At 44.4% G+C, this 19,374-nt stretch overlaps 1 protein-coding gene across 1 annotated transcript in view; it reads right to left on the bottom strand.

The window, feature by feature from the left end:
• The window catches only part of TINAG (tubulointerstitial nephritis antigen), a 49,249-nt gene that overhangs the window by 7,322 nt on the left and 22,553 nt on the right, over nucleotides 1-19,374 (bottom strand). Inside the window, exons 8-10 of the mRNA XM_084830969.1 lie at nucleotides 19,068-19,113; nucleotides 13,317-13,440; nucleotides 1,022-1,067 (exon numbers count right to left, since the gene is read on the bottom strand). Coding sequence (XP_084687095.1) covers nucleotides 1,022-1,067; nucleotides 13,317-13,440; nucleotides 19,068-19,113 — 216 coding nt within the window. The remainder of the gene's footprint in view (nucleotides 1-1,021; nucleotides 1,068-13,316; nucleotides 13,441-19,067; nucleotides 19,114-19,374) is intronic.

Here is a 19,374-nt window from a genome sequence, read left to right as displayed (position 1 = left end):
TTTGGCTATTTAAAAATGCAAAACTCCATGTGATGTTGTCATGCCCTCACTAGAGGAATCCTCCTCAGAGGAAGAACTAGAGCCTCCAGAAACTGAGGGCACACTAGATCAGCCACTGGGAGGGTCCTGGGCCCTTGGGGGAGATGGCTGCAAGTCCCCCTGTTAGGGGGAGGGTACTCAGACTCTGGAGTAGAGACTGAGCAACCCCTGGCCTCAAGCGACAGGCCTGTAGGCCTCCTGTAAGGAGGAGTGCTCACTTACAAAGAAGGATTCCTCAGGAGAAAGTGACTGTTCTTGAGTAGGGCTCTGGCTAGAAAGCTCTAAAGCTGCACAACAGCATTTGTGGTCAAAAGCCTTCAGTCAGAGCTTGCTAGTGGAGTGGTCTGGCTGGTGAATCTCTGTCACGGATTATGGACTCTTGCTTCATTCTGCCATTGGATTGTGTATGTACCTGACTGCCTAACTGTGTTTGATCACTGCCTGTTTGACCACTCCTGCATTGCCTGGCTCATATACTGGACTGATTGCCTGTGTTTTGACCCTTTGCCTGTTTGACCACTTCTGCCTTGCTTTGCCTGAACTCCCTTGAACTGAAACTTCTCTGCTGAAATATTGGTGTAGTTTATTACTTTGCCTTGTGCTCAGCCCTGTCACTGAGACTGCTAGAGCCAATGCAGGACAGATGTGTAGTTTGAGCCTTACTTGGATCACTGGATACATTCAGCAGAGCTTTTGCTCATTCAGTCATTGGGTGGTATCCAATGTTAGAGTAGATTTACTGTAATGAAGTTAGTCATGACTAACTTCAGTCCCATTCATTTCAACAGGTCTACTCTATGTAGGACTAATATTGGTTACTACTCATTGAATGTAACTCTGCTATTACAAATATAAAGTGAGAAGGCAAAAGAGAAACCAGGACACTTTGCTAGGGGCTACCTTGTCCCACTGATTTCACAATGAGCTTTCCCTGGATCAGGGCCTCTATCCTTTCTCTGGTTTAAAGGTCAAGATCACTTACCCAAAATTTTTGCTTTTGTCCCTCTGCATCTTGTAATGCACCCCACCTGTCCAAAGAGATGGCATTAGTAAGATATACTATTTTAATGTTTTTTTTTACCTCTGTCCTTCCTAGTAAGGAGGAGCAAATGAAAGAAACATGAAAGGAAGAGCTTCTGTGTACTGATTTTTTTTAATTGTAAGCAATTCGTATAAGTCATAACAAACAGAAATGTAAACTTTAAAAGTACATTGACAATTTCTCTGCCATGCTGAGAAGCATATTAGCAGCAGCATGGAACACTTCATACAACATTAGAGCATCTCCTTCCCACCTGGTTACTGAAACAGTCTAATATTTTCTTTAATGAGCTGCTTTCTTCTCTCGGAAGGCTGCCAGCTAGCTCTATCAAACTAAACTCAATGAGTAAATATTAAGATGTTTCTTAACCTTTCTGCTTCTACATTTAGCTCAATTCCAAAGCTACATATTCCTTGTCTAAGAACTTAATTGGTGGAGCTGGGACTGCAAATGGTCCTTGGAGTTATGCCTCCAATCAGACTGGTAATTGTCCATTCCACAGTGTTTTTTTAACTAAAGGGGCTACTGCTAGATAAACAAAGGAATCAAGGAAATAGGGTGGTTGGTGATGGTCAGCTATGCACATATGAAATGCAAAAAGAGAATGTATTCCACAGACAAAAGCTCCTTCAGCCGGGCCAATCCTATGAAGTACAAATGGTGAAAACATGACTAGTCAGTTTGCAAAGGTGATGACTATCCTTCATACACCATCAGGTCCTAGCTGCCACCTTTGTAACTGCATATGCCATTTTGTTGCCCATTCTCCCAGTTTGGAGAGGTCATAGAATCATAGAATAGTAGGGTTGGAAGGAGCCTACAAAACCATGGAGTCCAATCCCCTGCTCAGTGCAGGAAAAGATCCTTTTTGAACTTTTCAGAATCCCTTTTTTGTTTTAACTACCCTAAATTTGGTGTCATCAGCTCCTAATTCCAGGTTATTTATGAATAAGTTAAAAAGCATTGGTCCCAATACAGATCCCTCTGGGGCCCCACTGTTTACATCCTTACATTGTGAAACTGACCACTCTCTGCTTTCTGTTCTTGAACCAGTTATGGATCCATACAGAGACCGCTCTTCTTATCCATGGCTGTTAAGTTTGCTCAGGTGTCTTTGATGAGGGACTTAATCAGAAGTCTTTTGGAAGTAGAAGACACAATGTCTGTCATAGGAATGGAGTATGTGTGGCCCTCCAGATGTTGGACTGCAACTCCCATCATCCTTCACCATTGGCTATGCTAGCTGAGTCTGATGGAAGCTGCAGTCCAACAACACCTGGAGGGTGACATGTTCCCCATTCTTGGTCTAATGGATCATCCCTGTCCACATGTTTATTGACACTCTCAAAGACATCTAAAAAGCTACTAAGCAGTGGTGCAGAGGGGCCAGGACTCACAAGGACACAGGAGCAGCACTTTTTTATTAGCATGGATACTGGTGTCATCTGTGGCACATGTCGCTCAGACTTCTCTGTGAGCTTAGCTGCAACCCTTACAGTAGCAGGGGGAGGGGGGATGAATTTCCCCAGCAACAATATATTGTTCCCTATTGTAACGCAAGGTATTTTGGGGTGGCTTGGTCCTGAATGGGGAATTAAGACCCATTAGCTTTACAAAATTCTTATTCCTGGAGGAGATGAAAACTAGTTTGTTGATATTGATCAACACCACTACCTGAATTTTAAGTCTCCTTGTGGATATGACTGTAGGGACTGTCATGATGACTGGCCATATGTCAAAATTTACCACTACACAACTGTTAATGAGGCAGAGCATACCTTTTCAGAAGCCATGCTGTTTCTTTTTCAGCAGGACTTGTCCTTCTATATACTTGAAAATTTTGTCCTTAATAAGACTTTCCATCAATTTAACTGGAACTGATGTGAAGCTTAAATGACCTGTAATTTCCTGGATCCTACCCCCACCCAATTCCTTTTTTTAAAAAAATGGCGTTATATTGGCCACTCTCCAGTCCTCTGGTGCAAAGGCTAGGGATGTCGTGGGCACCCAACTGGGTCAGGGAGTCTGTCGTGCGCCCCCCCCCCCGCCTGCGACTCCCAGACTGTGCCTGACAAGACACTGTCCTCACTTGCCCCCCCGTTCGCATCCTCCAGGACTCGCCAAGATCCTGTCCAGTGAGCACCTGCCATTTTCCCGCCTTTGTTGTGTGCATAAAAAGGAAGTAAAAAATGCACATATTCAAATATGCACAGTTTGGGGCCAGGAAAGCTTTGTGTGCAATATTAGAGGCAAAATGCCTCTAATACTGTGCATATTAAGCTTTCCTAGCCCCCAAACTGCGCATATTTGAATATGCACATTTTGTGGGGAAATGGCGGGCGCTCACCGGATGGGATCATGATGAGTCCGGGTAACTCGCTGAGCTTGTGGGCAGCCTGAGCCTGGGCAGGGAGCGAGCAGGGGCTGCGCTTCTGAGGGCACCTGGAGAACCTGAGCTGTGATGGGTTCTCACATCCCTAGCAGAAGCTGATGTTAGGGACATGTTACACATTTTATTAAAAGAACAGCAATTTCACATTTGAGTTCTTTAAGAATTCTAGGATGGATGTTGTCTCATCCTGGTGATTTGTTAGCTTTCAATTGGTGAGTAAGGTCTAGAAAAGGGGTGGGCAACTTTGGGAAGGGTCTGGGATCAAAATCAGAAGCATGGCAGTGGTGACCAAATTTTGGTGGTATGGTGGTAGGGGACATGCTAGAGAACAGGGAGTGTATGCAGTCCATGGGCTATGTCTTGCCCATCGTTGATCTCAAGTTTCATCTCTTGTTACCACTGTTTGCCTCAGACTCCCTTCCTGAAAATTAGGGCTATGCACTGCTTCGGCCCGAGGCCCGAACCCTGTGTTGAAGCGGGCTGCTTTGGGCCACTTTGTGCCCCTTCCGAGGTGAAGTGGAGGGGGTGCGAAGCAGCCCAGAGTGGGTCAGGAGCTCACCGAAACCCCCCGCCGGTGCCTCCAGGTCCTTACCTGAGCTGCCTTCTCCTCACCACCACCTTCTCCGTCACTGCCCCGCCACCTTCTCTGCTGCTGCAGCACCGCCATCTCCTGAGGCCTGGATGCGCAGCAACTCATCTTCTTCCAGGGAGTTGCCATTTTTAAAATGGCAACCTCCTGGAAGTTCCAGGAAGTTGCCATTTTAAAAATGGTGACTCTCTGCAAGAAGAGTCGCCACGCTCCCAGGCCTCAGGAGATGGCGGCGGCGATGTGTTGCTTTTGCTTTTGGCACTACTGCCGCCACCACCATCTCCTGAGGTCTGTGTGCATGGGGACTCTTCTTGCAGGGAGTCACCATTTTTAAAATGGCAACTTCCTGGAACTTCATGGAAGAAGACCAGGCACCGCACTTCCAGGCCTGAGAAGATGGCAGCAGCGGCGAAGGCAGCAGCAGGCGGTAGCGCAGTGACAGAGAAGGTATTGGTGCAGTGACAGAGAAGATGGCAGCAGCAGAGGAGGCGGCGGCCCAAGTAGCCGTTGGGGGCCATCATCAGGAGGTTTGGGGTGTGGTGTCATCAATATGCAGATGACACGCAGTTCTACCTCTTGTTCAAATCTTCACCAAGGTTGGTCGTAGAATCCCTGTCCAAATGTCTGGAGACGGTGAGTGGCTGGATGGGAGGAATAAGCTGAACCCTGACAAGACTGAGGTACTTTTGGTGGGAGACAAGAGGAGGCTGGGGGATGTTGACCTGGTGTTGAATGGGGTACGGCTACCCTTGAAAGACCAGGTCTGCAGCCTGGGAGTCATTTTGGACTCCCAGCTGTCCATGGAGGCTCAGGTGTCAGCTGTGAGCTGGACAGTGCTGTATCAACTCCATCTGATACGGCGGCTGCGCCCCTTCCCTCCCCATCATCTCCTCCCATCAGTAGTACATGCCCTGGTCTCCTCTTGTCTAGACTACTGTAATGCGCTCTACGTGGGGTTACCCTTGAAGACGGTTCGGAAGCGGCAGCTGGTACAGAACGCAGCGGCTCACCTGATTAAGGGCAGCCGCCGGTGAGATCACATCACTCCGGTGCCGAAGGAGTTGCACTTGTTACCAGTTGTTTTCCAGGCCAAATTCAAGGTGTTGGTTTTGACCTTTAAAACCCTATATGGTTCCGGCCCAGCCTATCTCAAGGAGCGCCTCCAGCAACACCATTAGGCCGCTTAACAAGGTCAGCCTCGGATGGCCTTCTCTCTGTCCCATCAGCCAGGACAGCTAGACTGGTGGGGACAAGGGAGAGGGCCTTTTCTGTGGTGGCCCCCACTCTGTGGAACTCCGTCCCTAGGGAACTCCGCCATGCCCCCTCTTTAATGAGCTTCCGCAGTGCATTAAAAACGTGGTTGTTCAGGCAGGCATTTGGGGTGGGTTAGGGAATTTTAGAAAATATTTTTATTGTAGAATTTTATTGTTTTAAACTGTTTTATTATATACTTTGTACATCGCCCAGAGTGGCTGGGTGACCAGCCAGATGGGCGATTAATAAATTTAATAAATAAATAAAAATAAGGAGCTGGGGGGTTGTGTGTGGGCGTCGGGGCGGGGAACCCAGTTCAGGGCCAAGGTTCAGGGACCCTTGAATTTGCCTGAGCCAGATTGGGCCCACCCGAGTCGGATCCCTGCACAGCCCTACTGAAAATATCAATTCAGGCACAGGTGTCTGTTCTACATCGTCTACAGTTAAGAGAAAATGCTCATTAACAATGCTGGTGACCTCTTGGACTTGGTGCTACTTTTCCTGACCTGCAGTGTACGCTCCAGCTGAGCTTCTATTCTTGTTGGTTTTGAGTAATCTCCAAGGACTGTGGAGAGATTTAACCCTGTAGACTCCCCCTTTCAATGTCCTTGTAACCAGTCCCCTAATTTTGGAGATCTCCTCTTTTGAAGTCAAATGTGACTCTGTTGAACTTCCTTGACAATTCTCCACTTACATATAAATTAAATTTGATGTCACTGTTCCCAGTTCATTCCAATTGTTTCAAGAGCTCTCACTCAACAGCACTCAAAACGCATTTTGCAGCCATTTCATCTTTCCCTCAACGGATTTTTTTTTTATGTTGAATAAAAAAGATGGAAGAAGTAGTGGGAAAACATGGCAGGTTTACAAATGGAAGATGATGATGCCTGGACCCTACCCCTGTGATTGCACAGACATGGTGATTGCACAATAAAAGCTTCATCTGAAAGCACCTTTGTCCAAAGTAGAATGGCCATAGAAGCTGATCCCCTTCAAAAACTTGATCCCGCTCAGAAAACAGAGTTCCACAAGGATTTCAAAATGTGAGATGGGGCAGGTGGAGATTCTCATTTGTATCAACAGTGTCACGAGTGCAGAATTGCAAGATGGAGATGGAATAGTATGGAGTTTAAGTTTCTATTGTTTGTTTCCGACATGGCTGTGGAGAATCGTCCCTGCAGTTTGAAAAGTAGCCCATCATAAATCATGAAAGGGTCTACAAAAAACAATGCAACCTAAATGGTAATTTAGCATGGGGGCTGGTGTGAGTTTCATGTTTGGACCAGCAGGTTCTATTTCCTATTGAAGCTGAGGCACTTCAGACAAGCCACTTCTTTATTGCTTCACTGGGGATGAATTTGTTGCCATCATTCAGTAACTCTCATATATATCCTTTCCCCAACTCTTAACATCAAATTCAGCCATCAAAATAAAGCCATTTTCTTTCACCCCAATCCCCCTTATAATCATACTACATCACAATTTTAGAATCATTCATTTCCAAGTTGTTCATTTATGCCAAAATATCACTTTTCAGTTATGTTACCCCAGGACCTTGAGCTATAGCCAAACAGCATGTATGCAACTCTAGCATTTTCCTTCCAAAGCAAATATGATTATGTTAGGAATGTCTGCCACAAACAGGCTACAAAGAGCTCTGCTCACTGTGAGCTTAGCTATGGCTTCCAGTGCTTTGTCTCACATTGTGATACCTGTGTAAGGATCAGAGTTCACGACCCCTTGACTCATTTGTATTCTTAGTCAACTCTCTGCTGTATACCCTCAGCTAGAGTTCTCTGGCAATAAGGCATGGCATTAATACTAGGGAAAATAAATCCCAAAGCACCCTGGTTCATGCTGAAGCCAATTGTCTGAAAATGCTAATGAATAGCTTCCCTGACTATTAAAGAACTGATATAAATCAGTGCATAATAATGCATAATAACCAGCTTGGATCTTGGTTCTTATGTTATTAACAGATAATGTTTCTTGCAGTGGATAAATGAGGGCCATAGCTCAGTGGTAGAGCATGTGCTTTGCATGCAGAATATCCCAGCATCTCCGGGGCTAGGAAAGACCTTGGTCTGAAATCCTGGGGAAATGCTGCTAGTCAGTGTTGACAAAGCTGAGCTAGAGGTTTCAATGCCTGACTCCGTAGAAGGCAGCTTCCTATGTGCCTTCCTGGTACAGAAATGAAAAAACATTGGTCCCAGGGCATGGTTTGAAGGCACATGAGGCAGCCACCTTGCTGAAGCTAAGCAGGTTTGGGTCTGGTCAGTGCTTGGAGAGGAGGACACCTGGGAAGTGCCTGTAGCCACATTGGGTTCCACGATGGAAGAAAGATGGGATATAAATGTAATAAGTAAAATAAGATGTAGTAGAAAGGTTACCCACCCACAACAGAAGGACACTCTTGCTGCGAGACAGTCGCTCAGCCCTACACTCTCTGCAAGGGCAATAGCAGCCACCAGCACTGCTGCACCGTCCCAGAAAACAAGGCCCTGCAGACTTCAGAAGGGATGGAGGGGGACAGGGAGGCATGGCCTCCAACAGTCTTATCCCAAGATGCATCAGAATGGCTCTATATCCCTAGTACTGGAATAATTTTGCATCAGAACAATATTACTGCAAGAGAGATGGTAGGAATTCTTAACACTGAATAGGGAGGTGAGGCGAGGCGAGGCATGGCTCATCTCTGCTCACCCTTGCGCAGGATGAAGGGCTGGCTCTACCATTGGGCAGAGCACGGCAGTTGCCTCTGGTAGCTGATTTTGGCTGTCAGTAAAGGGCAGTAAATTCATTGTTAGTCATTTAATTTGTTATTGTATTTTTGCTACCACACATGATGAGATGTGCTTGTGGCTTGCCTCGGGTGCCAAATAACTTGACTAGCCTTGGCTACTATGTGCACCTTAACTTGGCTGTGGGCTGCTATCTGCTGCCCTGCCCCTGGCAAGGAAATACCTTGGTCCAGGCCTGCCAGGAGGCTTTTTTTAGCTGCAACAGCACAAGCATTCCAGCAGCTAAAGAAGGAAGATCGTGCTGAGAAATTTATACCCACCTCCATACATTGGAAGAAACATCACCACATTAAAAACAACAACAACACACAAGTGGAAGTTAGAAGAAGCCTAAGTGCACTTAGAATGTTATTTTAAATGTGTGTCTAAAATGTTAACTATCCATACAACGATGCATAAAGCTCTGCTTCTACCTCAAATAGTTAGAGATGGCAAACACTTCTACAATAAGAGTTTTAACTTTTCATTTATTCATTGGAAGAATCTCAAGTCCTGAGAAATAAACATAAGCAAGGGCAATATAAGCTTTCATGTAAAATAATGGCAATCAGATGCAACTGGATTAAAGGTTTAGGATACCTTATGAACTATAACAGGAAATTCAGAAGGAAAGGTGGAGAACAGCAATAGAATCCTATGTCTATGGTTTCCATCTAGTGCAATTGTTGTGAGATTAGTCAGTGATGTAAGCAGTAAATTTCTGGAATAAATGTTTTTTGTAGAAGGTAATATAGAAAAATGCAGGCACGATTCACTGAACTCTGTGGCAATGCAGCCTCCGCACAAGCATGCGGAAAGGGCAGCATGAATGCCTGATGGATTATTGTGTTATTATCTGACTGCATGTTTATAATAAAAATATCCAAACTTGTCAATGAAATGGATAGATGGATGAAAGGAAAATGGTCAAGGGGATGAAAACCGATTATAACTTGTTCCAGAAAGATAAATGGGAGCATAAACATAGGAAGTTGTCTTATACGGAGTAAGACGATTTGTCCATCTTGCCCCGTATTGTCTACTCCAACTGACAGTGGCTTGTCACGACTTCAGGCAGAGGTCTTTCACTGCTAATTGAAATGAAGATGCCAGCTATTGAACTGGGGACCTTCTCCATGCAAAGCATGATGCGCCCTACCATAGAGCTACAGTCAGCCTGACTACTCTGTGAAAGAAGGCAGGATGTGAAGAAGAGAAAGATCCATTCTGTTGGGTCAGCTGACACAACTGTTCCACCTATGTGGGGAAACAGGGTCTTGATGGGAGGAGGGAGGGAAGGCCCATCCTTCCCATTTCCAAACAAGAGAGGAGTGCAACACATATCTTCTTCACTGAAGAAGATAGAAGAGAAAATGCTGTAGCTGCATCAAGCAGTGCAGAGCTGGCATTGAGCAGGGGGCTGGACTAGATGATCTCCCAGGTACCTTCCAACTCCCTGATTCCATGACTGAAGGGGAGCAGAATGGTGACTTAAGCCCTTCACAGGATCTTCTGCTCAGACTCTTATTCATTCATTCTAAAGCAATATATGGCCAGTATTTGTACACGAATGACATCTGGCTGTGGCAGTTGTAAGCTGGAACCATGATGGACCTCACTTACAGTTCTTGAGATATCATCTGCATAATTTCTGTGCCACAAAGGCTAAATAAAAATAAATGCAATGGGTTTCACATTGGGTGCATAATTGTAAGCATATGTAGAAAAACTTTATCAATTTTCAAACCAAGTAGTAGAACTAAATGTAAAGTCCATCTACCACAACTTTTTAAAAATGTTATTTCCTGCTAACCTGACAGTTATTTTATTCCTTTACAAGCCCAAGAAAGTACTAGCAACATACCCTTGATCATGGTCAATAAATGTCTAGCAGTATGTCCTTGATAAATGTAGCAGAAGTGATACTCTCCGAGAGCCAGTGAACTTCTTTCTAGAACTACAGATACATTTGCCTTGAAACAGCTGCAAGAAACAGGAGTAGCATGAAAAGGCACCTTTGTATGTTTTAACTGAGTTTATGTAAACCTTTGATATAGACAACAGAAGCTATTTATTGTTCCTACACGCAAAAGATGGCTATATTGAGAAGCAGGTCAACTTGATATGCTCACATCTTGCCTCCATATAGTCAGATTTCAACTGCAATAACAGACGAGAAGGGCAAAGGTGAAGGGAGAGGATAAGATTAGATGCAGAGAAGTAGCAAAAGCAATGAAGGTGAGGGCTTGCCCCCAGCAGGAAGTGAATAAATAGCAAGCTCCTATGGAGGGCATGTGAGCCAGGGACCTCTGCATCTCACTGGGGTGTAGGGAGAGGATCCATGCCAGGGGAGAGGCTAGCCAGAAGAAGGGGGCTAGCCAGCTCAAGGGGTGAACCATGGAAGAAGCAGAGTCCTAGCACGGGAGACAATAGATGACCAAATCTCCCAGGCAGCTGGCCCCAGAGAACGGAAACATGATTTCCCCAAGCCCTTCAACCTGAAACGTTTCTCCAGACCCAAGCTGATGATGTTATAGGCTGCTCATGAGGGAGGGCTTACTTGCAAATCTGGATTTGCTTGTGTGAATGAAGGTGTCCAGAGTGGACCACAAAATGGGTATGGCTTGGAGAGCTAGTTATGGGAAGCAGGAATGGGGAAAGGCCAAGGAGGAAGATCCTCCAAAGCTGCTCTTGGAGGAGGAGGAGGTGGCAGCGGCGGCGGCGGAGGAGGAGGCACCTTCTCCTTCTGAGGAAACTAGTTGGGGTGTTCAGGTAGGAGGGTGTTAAGGTTCCCGGACAGGGCTGGCCGTAGGATAACTAGTGCCCTGGCTCAGGAGTGCCTTTGGTTCCCCCGGCCCCGTCAGTTTTGCAGGGCCGCCCAGAGGATTTATGGGGCTGGTGCAGGTGTGATGTCCACTGAGAATGACATTGCTCAAAACCTTGATCTCTCAGCCACTGAGCTGCAATTTGCACAAGCCAAAGTTCAAAGAGCTGCATTCTGAGCAGTGACGGTGCACCGTGCAACACAGCGGATTTATTCATAATATTTCTTTTTTGTTTTGCAGCCGTTCCTACCTTTTGGTAAGCATTCTTTATTTTAGAATACCCATTATTTTTATCTTTAAAAATAATAAAGAATAGTTATAAATAAAAAAGCTATCTAGCTGACCTCTTACAGCACAGCTGGCTGGGGCATGCTGGGATTTGTAGTCCAACACATCTGGAGGTAACCAGGATTGGAGAAGGCTGCTGTAGCAGATATACATTTTTCCTTCTGAACTTAACTCCTTCTTAATTCAGCCGTTATCAAAAGAAAACACTTGGACGCATTAAAAAATTTCCTCACAAGAATCAGTTTCTTCACAAAGACTAAAAAGCACACAAAAGGAAGTCCTGGAGCTAAGTGTTCAAGAGTTGAGCAAAGGGCTGGATGTGCCCAATCTCATCTGATCTTGGAAGCAGGGTCAGACCTGGTTAGTACTTGGATGGGAGACCGCCTGGGAATCAGGCTTCCTGCGCTGAGAAGGGGGTTAGACTCCATGGTCTTGTAGGCCCCTTTCAACCCTGTCGTTCTATGATCTATGATAAAGCCCATGTCCTGTGATCTAAGAAGCAATGAAGGGGAGCAGATGCTTTGTTGCCCTGTACAGCTATTTTTCAAAAAATCATTTAATTATGTAGGATGTCCTAGGATTGCTCGGCAGGAAAACATACTGCTGTTGAGAGCATTCATTCTTTATAACATTAAAGGTTTATGATCATTATAAAGAATTACAGCCCTTTGAACTTTCTTTTTCTTCTTCTTTAAATAGGGCTGGGTGAATGCTTCTACCCTGGGGCTGTACATCAGTGGGTAACTCACCTGAGGTCTAGTGACAGGGATAGAATGTTCAATATCTGACATTCTGAACATTATTCCAGTGACACTCATGCAAGCACATTCCATGTGACAAAATAGCAATAAAGATAATTCAGAACCTTAACAAAAAACCAAAGCTGGGTGGGGATAATGTTGTTAGCATTTCCCGTGGTTTGCTTTGAAACAGAGGCCATCAGTTGTTCCTTATGGGCATTTGCACTGAATGTGTTTAAACCCTATGATCAGCCCTCCCAATCTGGTGCCCTCCAGATGTGCTGGACTACAGTTCCCATCAGTGGGTTGTATCCAATCTTGACTGTCCACCAATGGAACAGATATTGCTGGCAGAATGGTTTTCCCATCCCCCCTGCAGCCCCCCGCATGCCTCCCACGTCTTCTCCTGAGGAGGAGGAGAGCAAGGGGAAGTCTGCTTGTGTGACATTGGATTTAGCCAATGGCAGGGGGTAACTGAAGTTACAGTCCAAAACATTTTCAAGGCACTAAATCAGGAAAGGCTGCATTAGATGATGAACAAAAACTACGATTTTAATGTCAATACAAAGAAAGCTTCCAGTTAATCCATGACAATTTTAAAACTGTTACATTTGAAGCATGTCACAAATGTTTTCTGGTTAGTTTTCTTCTTCTTGCTCTTCTTCTTCTTCTCTCTCTCTTGCTCGCTCGCACTCTCTCTTGCTCTTGCGCTCTCTCTCTCTCTCACACACACACACACAATCTTCAAACAAGAAATTACTTTAGTGCAAACAGAAAATAATTTCCTGAATCTATGTTCAATATATAGAGCCCCAACCTCTTTTATTAGAAAAATATCAGCGATAACATTCAAAAGATACAGGTGTCTCATGTTTTAAAGATGCTAATAATTTAGGCCCAAATCATGAACTGAGGACCCGATCTCTTCTGATAATATATCCATGGTCTCTTATCAAAATCTCACTAGACTGAGCTGTAAATATTGCACCTGTGCTGAATAATAGCTCAGATTAAGAAATGCAATTTAGTTCTGCCTCAAAGGTATAATGGTTTATTTCAAGAAATAGTTATTTCATTGATGTTGGACTATAGGAAGTAGAAATCAGTGGGGAAAAGCCAGTAGGTGACGATAGGCCTATAGCCCACCACTGTGGCCTGTTTTGGGGCTACAGCCCTGAAGAAGGAGATGAAACAAAAAGGCGAAAAAGGCCTGACCTGACACAGATCATTCCACATCGTGTAGGGAAGGAGGGAAGCCAAGTGAAGCCTGGCACCAGAATAAAATATTCTTTTTTATTGCTGAGTCCATGGTCTATTTATTATATATTGTCGAAAAGGCATGTAAAAACACTCCTGGTTTCACTTACCCAACAATTTTGACAGAATGGGTTCCCCTCTGATGATCACGTTGTGGCTGCCCACCTATGCTTTTGCTGTGCTTATAAATCCCACTCTTGTAAAGGAAGAAATCATCATATACTTGCATGATAGCTACATAAAAAAGCAAGCAAAATGAATGTTTATTTTTTATTCTAATTTTAATAATTGCTCATTGCTGATTTATCACTTTGCCACTTGGGAGATTAATTAGCACCCCTATTATAGCTGAAGTATTAAACATAAGCAAATAATAAAAAGTAGAAGCAAAATCCATATTAATAGTATAGGGTGAGTCCTTGTTTCTTTTGGTCTTCCCATTCCTGGTGTTTCATATATTTTTCATGAACTGACTATCTCTGTTTGTAGTCCCATTCACTGTATTTCTTTTCTTCTTTCATACACCAGTTTACACTATTGCCCAGATTGTTCTGAGGCTTCAATTAAAACACATAAAGCATTAGGACCCTCCCTCTGTTCTGAAATGTGTCCGGGGGGAGGGGGCAGTGTGAATTTTGGTTGATGCATACATGCCCATCAGGAAAGACGAACTCAGACTGCTTTGAGTCAAAGCATCTAGTCCTCATGTCTAAGCCTCTATGTTTGCTCACAGTATTAATGTGAACCCTTCCTTTCTCTTCCCATGTCAGCATCTCTCCCTTATTCAATGTCGGAATTTAAAGTCCCTCTGTGAAGGGATCTGGGTTTTCCTAAGCCAGATACAAAAGAGCACAGTCATCATGTATCTCTGATAGCTGCATAAAAGATGGAATTTCAGCAGGTGTAGCTTGCATGACAAAATTCCCTCTTCTACACAACTATTAATGGTGCAAGCACTAGGGGCTCCTCCATAGGGCCAAATGTTCCCTCCCCATCCCCCCCCCACAAGAAGAAAAAAATGCATTAAAGATTTAATTGCATCAAATTAATCCGTTAAATATTTCTGCGTAACCTAGGCTTTGCAGCATGTCAAGCCTCCTAGTTAAAAAAAATAAAAATAAAATAATCTTAAGAAATAAAATTAAAACCAGGAGATGCGGGTAGCTGGAAGGCAACAACAGAAGTGTCTATGAGCACACTCAGACTTAGGGTATCTGCATCAGCAAATTCTTCCTTAAATGAGGAGGGTGAGTAATAATACCTCCAGAGCCAATGTCTGTACTTAATCTGAAGGAAGTTGAATTATGGAACTCTGTGCTACAAGGAGATAGCTGTGGCAACATATTTAGTAATTGTCAAGGGAGGATTAGATATAAATATAAAATGATATCAGTCACTGCCAGCTGATTATGCCAAACACCAGCTCCATCTGTCACCAGTTTGTGACTCGCCCTGATCCTACAAGATCATTTTGTGACTGGTGGGTCTCAGTCATTTTCAGCTCTCTTGAGAGCTCCCTGCAGGTAGAAAGTTCGAGAACCCTTGGATTTTTCCAAAGTGTGCATAAAAAGATAAAAAGGTAAAGATGTCCCCAACCAGTCGTGTCCGACTCTAGGGTGCGGTGCTCATCCCCATTTCTAAGCCGAAGAGCCAGCGCTGTCCGAAGACACTTCCGTGGTCATGTGGCCGGCATAACTGAACACCGAGGTGCACAGAACGCTGTTACCTTTCCCGCCGAAGCGGTGCCTGTTTATCTACTTGCAGTTTCTTGCTTTCGAACTGCTAGGTTGGCAGGAGCTGGGACTGAAGACGGGAGCTCACTCTGTCACGTGGCACTCGGGTCTCGAACCGCTGTCCTGCTGACCTTCCGGTCCGCAGTTCAGCGTCTTAACCACTAAGCCACTCAAAAAACCCGAAACGTGTGCTGTACATGTGCACCACTATATCAGTAGCAATGCATGCTGTGCAGAAGCAAAAGAAAGAAATTGGCCCCACCAACTCCAGATCTCACCTGCCACCACTGGGTGCAGGTTCTCTGTCCTCTTTCGTATGTGGCTTGGCAGGGGGGATGTGCACCATGGCCTCTGACATCACTAGTGTTCCTTGTGGGCAAGGTCTGGTACAGACTGGAGCAGGAATTTCATTGCTCTGGACCATACGTCTGGGATATAAGAGAAGACACTATCCATTCAAGGTCAGACAGCCTCACACCTTTCGAAGGGCCAGACTGTCAGGATTTCAAAGATGGGTGATACTGTGGGAGCTCAGATCACTTCAAGGGGACGGGCCATAGCTGAATGGAAGAGTGCATGCTTTGTATGCAAAGGGTCCCAAGTTCATTCCCCAGTATCTTCAGGGAGGTCTGGGAAAGAATCCTGCGGGAAAACCTGAAGAACCACTGCCAGTCAGTGTAGTGAGTACTGGGCTAGATGAAATAACGCAGGAAGAAGGCACATGCAGATGTAGCATAGGAATTAGAAAATTGTTGGGAGGAATATTTTTTAAAATTGTGGACCTGGGAGGAGAGCATTCACCCCTCCTGCCAATAATACACACACACACACACACACACACACACACTGCCTGTAGCAGGGTGCACTTTTTGAGACTGGTATTGCCACCATTTTTTGTCAGCTGTATCCTGAAACATGATGTATCATTAAGTATAGATAAGCAAGCATTAGAAAGCAGTGCTCTAGTCTAAAAGGAAAAGGCGGGGGGGGGGGGAGGTCTCCCATTAGGTGTCTGAACATTGCACTGTCACCCCAAAGCACTGAACATAAAATCTAACTTGTTATTGACCAAGTAAGAAAGAACTCTCAAACAGCTGTCCCAATCACAGCACCATCACAGAGGAAGGCAAAGGAAGATAAATTACAAGGCTTCCTTCTGAGTAGACATGCATAGGATTGCACTGTAAACCAAAGGACTTTCTGAACTAACGGCTCCTTCACACCTGGCTTTTATCCTGCGATTGAGATTGTTCCTTCACGGAGGTTTGCGGGCTCTTTACATGATGCCATGACCCTCCAAGGCATCTCCTACACTGAAAGCCCTTTGTTCTGTTTTTTAAATAGATATCAGGTAATGAGCTTCAGTTCCCTCCATGAAAAGAATTAAAGCAGGAAGAAGAGGAGTGAGATCAATGAAAGATAATGGAAGACTCAGATATGGGGAGAAGGGCAGGGGAGGAAGTGCATGTAAAGGGAGTCCGTTGTGATCCTGCATTTAAAACGGAAGCAGAAAGCCCCGTTTTAAATGCAGGATTTTAGGCTGGTGTAGAAATGCCCTAATGGTCAATATCGAAATCAGATTGATTATGTTCTTTGCAGCCAAAGATGGAGAAGCTCTATACAGTCAGTCAAAACAAGACCTGGAGCTGACTGTGGCTCAGATCATGAGCTTCTTGTTGCAAAATTTCGGCTTAAATTGAAGAATGTAGGGAAAACCACTAAACCATTCAGGTATGACCTAAATCATATCCCTTATGAATATACAGAGGAGGTGAGGAATAGATTTCAGGGATTAGACCTGATAGACAGAGTGCCTGAGGAACTATGGACGGAGGTCTGTAACATTGTTCAGGAGGCAGCAATGAAATCCATCCCAAAGAAAAAGAAATGCAAGAAAGCCCAGTGGCTGTCTGATGAGGCTTTACAAGTAGCTGAGGAAAGAATGGAAGTGAAAAGCAAAGGAGAAATATACCCAACTGAATGCAGAGTTCCAGAGAATAGCAAGGAGAGAGAAGAAGGCCTTCTTACATGAACAATGCAAAGAAATCAAGGAAAACAACAGAATGGGAAAGACTAGAGATCTCTTCAAGAAAACTGGAGATCTCAAGGGAACGTTTTGTGCAAAGATGGGCATGATAAAGGACAAAGAAGGCAGGGACCTAACAGAAGCAGATGAGATTAGGAAGAGGTGGAAAGAATACACAGAAGAACTATACAGGAAAGATCTGAATGTCCATGATAGCCATGATAGTGCGGTCACTGAACTTGAGCCGGACATCCTCGAGAGTGAAGTCAAGTGGGCCTTAGGAAGCATTAGTAACAACAAAGCTAGTGGAGATGACAGTATTCCAGCTGAGCTATTTAAAATCCTAAAAGATGATGCTGTGAAAGTGCTGCACTCAATATGCCAACAAATTTGGAACACTCAACAATGGCTGCAAGACTGGAAAAGGTCAGTTTACATTCCAATTCCAAAGAAGGGCAATGCCAAAGAGTGTTCAAACTACCACACAATTGCGCTCATTTCACATGCCAGCAAGGTTGTGCTTAAAATCCTACAAGCTAGGCTTCAGCAGTATGAGAACTGAGAACTACCGGAAGTACAAGCTGGGTTTTGAAGAGGCAGAGGAACTAGAGGTCAAATCGCCAACATTCGCTGCATCATGGAGAAAGCAAGAGAATTCCAGAAAAACATCTATTTCTGCTTCATTGACTACACTAAAGCCTTTGATTGTGTGGATCACAACAAACTGTGGCAAATTCTTAAAGTGATGGGAGTACCAGACCACCTTACCTGTCTCCTGAGAAACCTGTACGAGGGTCAAGAAGCAACAGTAAGAACCAGACATGGAACAACTGAGTGGTTCAAAATTGGGAAAGGAGTACAACAAGGCTGCATATTGTCACCCTGCTTATTTAACTTATATGCAGAGTACATCATGAGAAATGCCGGGTTGGATGAATCACAGGTCAGAATTAAGATTGCTGGGAGAATTATCAACAACCTCCGATATGCAGACGATACCACCCTAATGGCAGAAAGCGAAGAGGATCTCAAGAGCCTCTTGTTGAGGGTGAAAGAGGAGAGAGCAAAAGCTGGTTTGAAACTCAACATTAAAAAACTAAGATCATGGCATCTGGCCCTATCACTTCCTGGCATATAGAAGGGGAAGAAATGGAAGCAGTGATGGCTTTTATTTTCTTGGGCTCCAAGATCACCGCAGACGGTGACTGTAGCCATGAAATTAAAAGACGCTTGCTCCTTGGGAGGAAAGCTATGGCCAACCTAGACAGCATAGAAAGAAGCAGGGACATCACCTTGCCGACAAAGGTCCGTCTAATCAAAGCTATGGTTTTCCCAGTAGTAATGTATGGCTGTGAGAGCTGGACTATGAGGAAGGCTGAGCGCCGAAGAATTGATGCTTTCGAACTGTGGTGCTGGAGAAGACTCCTGGACTGCAAGGAGGTCAAATCAGTCCATCCTAAAGGAAATCAACCCTGACTGCTCATTGGAAGGACAGATACTGAAGCTGAAGCTCAAATATTTTGGCCACCTAATGCGAAGAGAAAACTCCCTGGAAAAGACCCTGATGCTGGGAAAGACTGTAGGCAAAAGGAGAAGGGGACGGCAGAGGATGAGATGGCTAGATAGCATCACCGATGCAATGAATATGAATCTGAGCACGCTCCGGGAGAGAGCGCAGGACAGGAAGGCCTGGCGTGCTATGGTCCATGGTGTCACGAAGAGTCGGACATGACTGAAGGACTGAACAACAACAACAAGAAATACCCTAAGACAACTGAGAGAAAAGAATGGTCCCCATAATGCTGAAATGGGCTAAAGGTGGCAGTGATGCAGGATTGAATCTACACAGCACAACCAGATTTGCATAAAATCCTAGTAGTAAATGGGCATTGTTTTCATTCCTTTGTTCTGGGAAAACAGGGATAGAAAACAGGGATATTCGTCACCAACACTATCAGCGTTCTTAGGTTTGGCAAGAAGGGCTGTGTAAAACATAGGAGCATATATAAAGCTTGCTTTTATGCATAGGCTTTTATGCATAGGCTGGGCACAAGAAAAAAGAATAAAATCAAAATCAACATTGTTTTTCCACTTTTCTTTACCTTGCACTGGCCCATTTTCTTTAATTTCTTTCATTATGTCAGTCTCCTAAAAGTGGGGGGAAAGAGACACTATTTACCAATTTTTACATATAGTTTTCCACATTTAACATTTCTGGATGGGTTAGATATAATTTTTTTTGGTTACAGTATGTTACATTTAACAACTATGATAAATAGTCTGAACACCTTAACTTAGAATTTCCATGCTTTTTGGTGCATTTCTGAATTTGTAAGTGCCTTAGCTTCCACAAAGAGCTAAGGCACGTATACAGTCATTCTAGGAATAAAACCATTTGGTTTAAAGTTT

This window comes from Heloderma suspectum, chromosome 1, assembly GCF_057233095.1.
Source record: "Heloderma suspectum isolate Gila_16-S chromosome 1, 16-S_ref, whole genome shotgun sequence".
Taxonomy (NCBI): Eukaryota; Metazoa; Chordata; class Lepidosauria; order Squamata; family Helodermatidae; genus Heloderma; species Heloderma suspectum.
Note: the sequence above shows the minus strand (reverse complement) of the source record. Positions and strands in the feature narration are given on the sequence as shown.